This window comes from Bison bison, unplaced genomic scaffold (assembly GCF_000754665.1).
Source record: "Bison bison bison isolate TAMUID 2011002044 unplaced genomic scaffold, Bison_UMD1.0 scf7180017864312, whole genome shotgun sequence".
Lineage (NCBI taxonomy): Eukaryota > Metazoa > Chordata > Mammalia > Artiodactyla > Bovidae > Bison > Bison bison.
In genome coordinates this window covers 2,156,035-2,165,093 of record NW_011494884.1, presented here as the reverse complement: position 1 = coordinate 2,165,093, position 9,059 = coordinate 2,156,035, and the positions used below count along the sequence as shown (strand labels likewise).

General features: G+C 58.8%; 1 protein-coding gene across 1 annotated transcript in view; it reads right to left on the bottom strand.

Moving 5' to 3' along the window:
- FBRSL1 (fibrosin-like 1) overlaps positions 1-9,059 on the bottom strand; it is a 97,959-nt gene that overhangs the window by 72,363 nt on the left and 16,537 nt on the right. Inside the window, exon 4 of the mRNA XM_010852525.1 lies at positions 8,898-9,047. Coding sequence (XP_010850827.1) covers positions 8,898-9,047 — 150 coding nt within the window. The remainder of the gene's footprint in view (positions 1-8,897; positions 9,048-9,059) is intronic.

Here is a 9,059-nt window from a genome sequence, read left to right as displayed (position 1 = left end):
CCAGCCTCTCCTCCAGCCGCGCCACCTGGTCAGAACTGCCTCTCTGACCCGTCCCCGGCCTATGTCACACCCACACTGCTCCAGCCCCAAACCCAGTATGCTGACTCTCTAGGCAAGGCTTCCCTGAGGGTCCCCTTGCCCTTGAGGGCTGTTTCCTGAAGTCCTCACTGACACCTCTGCTGCTCTGGAAGCTTCCAGAACCTGCCTCATTGCATCCTGGTCCCACTGTGCTCCTCCTCAGTGCCTACCCTAAGCACCCGCCCACAGTGCACACAGGGCACTGAGCACCTGGTGAGGTGGGCATGACCGGAGGGAAGATAGGCAAGGGCACGGAGTTAGGAGCCCGGCTCCAGCAGGATGACCGCAGCCTCGGCCAGTGCCTCCCGGGCCCCAGCTCCTGGCACACGGGCAGGGAGCCCCTCCCAGAGGGACGCCCCCTCCCAGGCCCTGTGAAGGTACCCATCTCTTCCCATATCCACTGACTGAGCCTCTGCCATCAGGACAGAGAAGAGTCACCTGGAAACAGAACACGCAGACCCACCCACCCTGTGGCTAAAGACAAGCCAGACAGACGATTGACGACGCAGACAGAGGTCTGGGGAAACTGGAAGCGCCTGGTGGACAAGGAGGTGTGACGGTGGACAAAGATAGCCACCTGCTCAGGTCTGCACCCAGTGGATCTGCTTAAGTCACCACCCAACACCATGTCCATGCGTGGGTACCCCCCATGACCCAGGCCAACCCTTGACTTGCACTACACTGGGATTTAATGGTCACAAACCACTGTTCTGACAATGACATGAGGTTGGTCTCTGTTCAGGGCCCCTCAGGCCATGAGCCCCACCCGAGAGGCTCAGCGCCCACTCCTCCACAGCCAGACAGTGCACCCAGTGCTCAACCAGGACTGCCACAGTTTCTCTCAAGCTCGTGGTCCTGGGAGCTCCCCCTCTGGCCCTGGAATCTGCACAGCTGCAGCCCGGCCCAGCAGGGGAGCAGCCAGGGCGGCTGCTGCTGAACCATCTCATGCTCGTGTTCTGTGTGGGTGGGGGATGAAGAAAAACAAGCTCAGAGAAGAGATAGGGAGGTACAGGACCACTAGTAGGTACTTCCACCTTATCACCCCTAGATGAGGAAAGTGAGACCCAGAGCAGGCACAGGGCTGCCCCAACTGATGGGAGGGCCTCGGAAGAAGCATCCTGAGCTAGGTCCTGGGTGATGACGCGAGCTGGGCAGGGCCCCGCGCAGGAGCTCCTGGGGTGCAGGGCCCGAGGTGAGGTGGTAGGCAGGGCCAGGCTTCGAGGGGAACATGGGTTCATTCCATGGACATCAGACAGGGGATCCCTGGGGAATCTGGGTCAGGCAGAGATGTGATCCCAGGAGTCAAGGTCCCTTGGCTTTATCCAGATGAATCTATGAGCATTCCTGTCTGACAAATCCTCACTGGGGCTGCAGGTGGAGCCAAGACTGAGGTGAGGGCAGGCTGAGCAGTATGTGGGAAAAGCATTGGCCAGGGGCCTGCCAGGGTCTGAGGATTAGCACACAGCGCCGAGCCTGGGGGCCAGAGGGGATAGCTATGGTATGTGAGGTCAGATAAGTGATGGGATTGTGGCAGACCCTATGGGTCCCTGTGGGGACTGGCTCTTATGAGAGGCGGGAGACCTGAGGCCAGGACCATGAACACCCCTGCCCTCCCCCAAGGCTGGAGAGTGTCTGCAGGGAGAGGGGCAACTGCCAGGCACCAAAGGTGGCAAAAGATGTCAGATTTGGAGCAACCAGTGGGACAGGGCAGGGAGAGAGGATCAGGACATGGCTGATGGCCACACATTGCTGGAGCTCCTGTGGTGGCTGGTCTGGAGGTCCCACCTGATCCCCACAGGGCCAACTCTTGACTCAGTGTGAAACTGTGAGGGCCCTCCCTCCAAACGACAGGAAAAGCAGGGTGGTCAGACATGCAGCCCCGGGCCAGAGGGGTGAAGCCCAGGCTGGACAGGTGGGGGCCCTGCCGTTCTCTGGTTACATGGCCTCCACCCCCCGTCCCCTGCCCCTCCCCAGTACAGCACAGACCTAGGTCCTGTGCCTGGTTCTCATCTTGCTCTGCTACTTGCCAGCCATGCAGATTTAAGAAGTGACTTAACTCCTGAGTTTTCAGAGGGGAAAACTGAGGACAATGGGAGCAGCACGCACCTGCTGCAGGGGCTGCTGGGAGGACAAGGTGAGCCAAGGCCCTGACTGTCGTCGTTCCTGTCGCTGTGATTTTCGGTATCACCACTGACTGGGCCGGGCTCTGGCCCCCTAGTACTTCCCTGGCAATGGCACATAAGTGGGGGTCCCCTGACAGGGTCACACAGGTGCCGGGCACAGATGCCTGCTCTGCTTTCCCCAGCACAAGCTGCCAGGTCAACATGCGCAGCTCCGTGCAGAGTCCAGAGGGCGGTGACCACCCTAAACATGTGTTCCAAGGGAGAAGCAGAGCCGGGGCCACTGGAGACACTTTCCCAGGTCAAGGTCCCTCCCCACATACGCACACGCACAGCACAGCGGCCTCCCACCCCCCAGCCCCACGTGCACACCAGGATCCAAACCAGCTCTCCTCCCACACACACATGGAGTCCTGGTGAGCTGAACAAAAGGGGAAACTCAGTGAGATTTCTTTCCAGAACTACTGTGGCAAATCAGGGTCCTAGAAGATTCTCCACACTGAAGTGGAACCAAATACCACATTTGCCCTAATTCCCCAAAGCACTCGATTCCACTCAGGTTTCAGATTCCAGCTCCCGGAAGGAGAAAGCGTCTCAGGTGACCTCGGTGACCAGTCATCCTGGCCTCACAGACCTTCCACGGCCTCTTAACCCGAAAGCCCCACCTGCCCCAGCACCTGCCTTGCCTTCATGGCAGATGCTGTCATCACAGCCCATCACCTCCTTCCAGTCTCTTGCGAGTCTAGGTACCTGTCCGCCTCCTCTGCCTGGAGCCAAGCCCACAGCTGGCATGGGGCACAAGATGCAGCCAGTGCTCAATGACTCAGGAGGGCAGGACGGTTCAGAGCCCTCCCTGGTGGCCAGCAGTCACTTCCAGAGGCCTGGGAGACCCACGTGAGCCTCACGCAGCCTGCCTCGGGGCCACCACTGCCTGGGTCCCAGTGACTGAGAGCAGCGAGAGACCATCCCAAGCACAGTCCAGTGAGGGAGGCCATGGTTCAGTGACACAACTCACAGTGTTGGAAACCTCTGTACGGGCAGTGGCCTGGCTCCCCAGAGGCCTCATGAAGACTGAACCTGGGGATGTCTCCTCAGGGAGGCAGATCCCCAGTCACCGAAGATGTGCAGAAAGGGACTCCTGGCAGAGGGGTGTGGGCAGGGAGCATGGCCCAGGAAGTGTGACCACAGCAGGCACCTGGGCCTGGCCCCCGTCCAGCTGGACTTCTGCCCCAGACGAGAGGCCAGGTGAATGCTTCAGTCTCCCCATCTGCACAGGGTCTCCAACTCCCAGGGCTCCTCACAGAGCACGAGAACCACGTGGCTCAAGGTGTCTCAGTGTATGCCACCACTGTCATTCTGGCTGCCCCCAGCTCGGTGACCCCCACACCCATGGAGGGGGTGTAGTTTCCAGACTCCAGCACCTTTCCTCCAGAAGGCAGCGAACTGCCCACCTGAACAGAATTTGCTGTATACACATACCTGGGCTGCGGACCCCCCACCCTCCCGACAGTACATACGTGCACACACGGCCCTGAAACCAGAGCAAGGGCGGAGAGAAAGCCGCTGCAGCTGCCATGGAGGAGCCCCACAGCCCAGGCTGCCACTCATCCCAGGCAAACTTGACTAGCAGGAAGGGAAGGCTCCAGGCTGTGGAACCCCTTCTCTGCCATGCTTCCCCCAGGCAGAGCACAGCCTCCAGGTACCCACCACTCTCTCTGTCATCAGCTCCACATGGCCTTCACAGGGACTGGGCACAGTGTAGGTGAGACAGACAGGGAAGCCTGAGGTGCTGAGGCCACAAATGCCATGCACACAAGCCCCAGTCACGGGGGAACAAGGGAGTGAGCCAGCGTAAGGGAGCCCAGGAAACGGCCCAGCCCAACAAGGGGCTCAAGACCCTCACCTGTGCTCGCGAGCAGGCGAGGGTAACACGCTGGCCAGCATAGACAAGGCCCCCATCCATCAGGACTTCGGCTGCCGCCACTGCTGTGTGTCACGGAGTGTTCCCTGTGACCCTACTTCCCGAGATGGACATAGGGTGATACTGGGGGATGCGGCTGAGCCCTCGGAGCCCAGTGCAGCCTCAGGCTCTGCAGTCCGGCGCAGATCCCCACGGTGCTCAGGGGGTCGGCCCTTCCCCAGAGGTCAGGCAGCCGGCCCCAGCCACAGCATTGCTCCTGCAGCCCACGAAAAGGCTGACCCTTCACATGTTGGGCAGAACCACCCTCTGCTCAAGCTCAGCTTCTTCCCAAAGAGTGTCCGAAAAATGCAGCCAAGTTCAGGGGAAGATCTGCAGTTTCTGTGGCCTGGGATGGCGGCGGGCAGATCTTGGGTAAAGATCTGGCCTCCCCGGGCCTCATCTGCTTCTCTACAAAGTGGGTGTGTGAGGACAGGGAAGTCCTCAAGACAGGCGCTCAGCAGCTGCTATTGTCAAAACTGCTCCCACAAAGCTTGTCTCCCCCACAACAGGAGACAGTGATGGTACAGAGACGCCAGGCCTGACTGAGGCTGGGCCCAGAGCCCCTCCCACCCCACGATTAGCAAAACCGGTGCTGCCCTGGGCTGGTGGACACTCAGGTGGGCCGAGGGTCCATGTGGTGGCTTTGCTTTCACTGGCTGCCAGGGTCCCCCTTGGAAGCTGCACACCTCACAACAAGCTGTGGGCCCTTGTGGAGCAGGGGCAGCGGGAGCACCCTAACACATCCTAGGCAGGTTCCAAACTCCAGCCTATGACTGCAGGCAAGGCCCCACCCACTCACCACAGGCCTCAGTTTCCCCATCTGAAGAGCAAAAGGCAGCCTGGAGGAGGTGCTCTGGCCTGGAGACTTGGACGTTTTCCATGCTGAAGGCTTCTCTAGCTGCTGGCTCTCCTCACAGCACCCAATCATCTGTGTGTTCTCAGCCCTGACTGTCCCTGTCTGAGGACTGGGTTGAGCACGTGGCCCCCCAGGTTAACCGACAGCATGGGCTTCTGTCCATGGGCTGCGGGGGCTATATCCCAACTCACACGCCTGGCCTTGAGCACTGAGCTAGCACAGACCACCAGCTCTCTGCCCCAAGCGGGGACTGAACCTGACTCGCAGAGGGATCACCATTACTGACCCTCCCCAATGTGGCCCAGGAAAGGGGGTGTCTTGGCACCCTGCACTGACTCTCCCACCCCCACAGGGCCACATCCAGGCCTAAACCCACCCCTCAGCGGGCATAAGGCTCACATCCCAAGCTGGGAAGGGTTCCATTATTTTTTGGGGAAACATACAGCGAGCCCCTGGACGGCCCCAAAATCTGGGAGCAGCGGAGCCGGGCCAAAACCAGCTGCCCACACACCACTGTCCACCTGCTGATGTGTCGGAGGCGGGAGCAGGGTTTCTCAAGCATGACTCTAAGTGGAGCAGGTCATGTACGGCTTCAGGTGTACGTTTTGTGGATTATAAAAGCTACACATGTTGATCGAAACGTAAGAAACAGAGAATTAGAGAAAGGAAGTCGCCTGTGAGCACAGCTATAATTTTGGGTGTTTTCCTTTCCATCTCTATTCCCGGACACACATGTCCCAGACATGTACAGATGCGGCAGATAACCTTTTCCTTCTGCAAAATGGAGAGGCGCAAGACTACAAGTGTGTTTATAGCTGCATAACATGCTCTGAAAAGACCAGGAGCTGGGGACAGTAGTTACTGAAGAAGACTGAGTCTGGTGCTAACTTTTCTCAAAATATACCTTTCCATAAAAATTGACTCGATCCAGGTAAAAGTGTTCTGCTGTTTGAAAAGCAAATGAACAAAGAATCAAACAAAGGATGCCAAACCAGAAGAGTGGTTCTATTGCCAAACGCTCTCTCCAGATCCGGAGAAACACGAAGGAACACGGAGGGCAAGGGCTGGCTGCCTTGAGGGAAAGCTCTGGGGAAAAGATGCCCTGTGCCGCCCCAACCACAGGGCCCCTATCCCATGGCAACCTGCTCATCGTCCCCACCTGGATAAATGGAAAACTGGAAAGCCAACAGGGGACGAGGGCTTAGGTGTGCGACCCCGCACCCAGATCGTGACCTCTGCACATCCTCAGCTCAGACACTGGATTCCAGTGGAGATAACCCTACCCCCAGGACTGTGTACACGTCCTGAGCCAGACAGACTTCGGGCCCCTCCTCAGTCGACAACACCCCCACCACATTATGAAGGGCCTGCTGGGTCCACAGCACTTAACAGAGGTGGCCAGTGGTCTTCTCAGCTGCCCCAGAGGCAGGCACCTGTGTCACCCTTCCTCTGGAGCAGACACAGGGACACCAGGTAGAGGGTGAGGGGGCCTGAGACCCGCCCAGGACTCAGGGTGGAGGGGGCCTTCCCAGGACATAGAGGGATAGGGAGCCCAAGGAGGACTGGGAGTGGGGGCCTGCATCCTCAGGACAAAGGTAAGGAGGCCCTGAGGGACACTGGCACTCTGCACAGGCCCCCACAGCTGACATTAGGTTATGCTCCAAGGGTGGTAGCTTGCATCCACATGGAGGCTATAAGACAGACTCACGAGGGCTTGGCAGAACTCTGAGTCTGGGCACGCTGAGGTCCTGACACGGCAAGCGACGGGCCTCAGTGTCCCCATTTGTGCAGTGGGGACAAACAGGTTCAGAACAGCACCTGGTAGAGGGAGCACTCGTTCGCTGCGTGCTGTCACTCAGCCTCATTATGAATTATCTGAACTCTGGGGGAAAACCACTACACTTTAGCAAGAAATGAGGCCAAACAAGCAGGCTGATCCAGAAGTTTTGACTTGTCCAGAAGCCCCGTACTTTCCAAGACAGGCAGACCCTTCCCTGGCTCAGAAGGGCAGAGAAAGCTGTGTAGAGCGGCCCTGCGTGAGGCGGCTGCGTGAATGCCAAGCAGAAAGCAGCTCGTTCTCACCACGATCTGGCTGGGGCTGGTCTGAGCCTGCAGAAGCCCCCTCACAATGCGTATCCCCTGAGGCAGGAGGGTACAGCCAGAGCCACTGCAGGCAGTGTGTGGGGCGCTGAGTGACCCGAGGCGCAGCCTCCCTGAACCTCCGTTTCTCCTCTCACTGGTTCACTCCAGGAACATGGGGGCACTATAATCCTCAGTGGAAACACACAGACTCTGTGCCTGCTCTCTTCCAACTACAAGTTCTGGAGCGTCAAAACAGCAGACAGCTTCAGAAAGAGTGGGAACTGGCGGCAAAGAGAGTGTGTGAAATAACAAGGGGAGATGCACAGCTGGGGGGAAGGGATGCTGCTTCAGGCCATGCCCAGGGACAGCCTCTCTGAGTGCCATTTGCGCTGAGACATGAAGGCGCCGAACAGCCCAAAAGAGGGAACAGCAAGTTCAGAGGCCCTGAGGCAGAACCTGCAAGGGGCTGATACGCTGGTGTAAGAGGATGTCAGGTGGCAGAGGCCAGCTGATGGGGTGCAGGGCCCTGGAGGCCAAAGTAAGCGTTTTTGTCTTTACCCACCTGACAGGGCGGTTACGCATCTGGAAGGTGGTTGGTGTATCCACTCTCAGAGGCCGCAGGGCAGGACCTGGCTTGAAAACTCAGCCCTGGGGCCTCCTCTCCCCAGGATAAGAGCCTAGGCCTGCGCCACCACACCCCGACAGAGAGTGTTAGCTGAAGACCCCTAGGCCCAGGAGCCATCCCAGGCTTCCCAGATGAGCACAACAGAGGACCTGGGAGGGTGTTAGCACAGGGTCTGACACAGGTGCATCCACGCGTCCAGACAAAAAGTGGCAAACCTGTTCCTGGGCCACCTGTCCCTGGCTGCCAGCACCCGACCCTGAGGCTCTCTACAGAGGCGGGGCACCCCTGGAAAGGGGACTACTGCAGAGACCTGCAGTGTGGGGACTTCCCCTCCCCCAAAGCTTAGCTTCTGAAACTGGGGAGTCCTAGGCCACTGGCCCCCAACTCCTCAGAAAAGGGGAGCTGTTAACTAAGCATTTCTTGGGACCCCAAACCCCACAGACGCTGGTCCCCCAAAATACGTGCTGTCTAGGGCCCCTGGAGGGTGAAGGGGCTGGCTAGCTGACTGGGGTTCACAGGACTCCCAGGCCAGGCGCCATTCCTATCCAGGCCAGTTCTAGGAGACAAGAGCTCCCAACCAGTCCACTTGCCAGCTCTGACAGCATTCATTTCCTTCTCCACTCACTTGGTTTCAAGCGAGAAGGGACGTTATTTGCTCAACAAATATTGTCCACGACAACTCAACCAGACAAGCAATATTTTCTGCCATCCTAATAACCACGCAGCACACAGCGGTGGCAGAGAGAGGGGGCTAAAATATGACCCTCCCTTTCCCCATGTGAACAGAAACCTCGAGGAGAGGGAGGAGGAGAACAGGAAGAACCCTCAAGTATCCATTTTATCACGGCCTCCATGCAAGTTCAGCAGTGCTCACCTCCCTAGCACATCCTGAACTGAATCAAGTGATATTTTGGCAACATAAACACAATTGAAAAAGACTGAGTAGCCAGGCAGCCCCTAGTTTGGACAATATAATTTAGAGATTTTTCTCCCCAGCTCCTTGAAAGACCAACAGGCCCGCACCCCCCGCGGGGGGGCCGGGTCCTCTCGGAACAACCCTCTAGGCGCGTGGGGCCCACGCAGCCCTGGGAGCCCTAAAGGGGTGGTGTGCCCATGCTCCAGGGGCTTCTTTTTTCGCGACGTCCGCGGCAACATGGCTCGCGGGGCCCCACCTACCTCCAAGGCCTCCAGCGTGCTGAAGCTGGCAATGGCGAAGCCGTCGATGACCTCTTCCTCCTGCGAGCTGGACTCGCGGCGGCGGCGGCGCGGAGGGCGCGCGGTCGGTCGGCGCGGGGCGGGGGCGCGTCGGGGCAGGCCCGTGTTCTCCTTGCCGGGCCC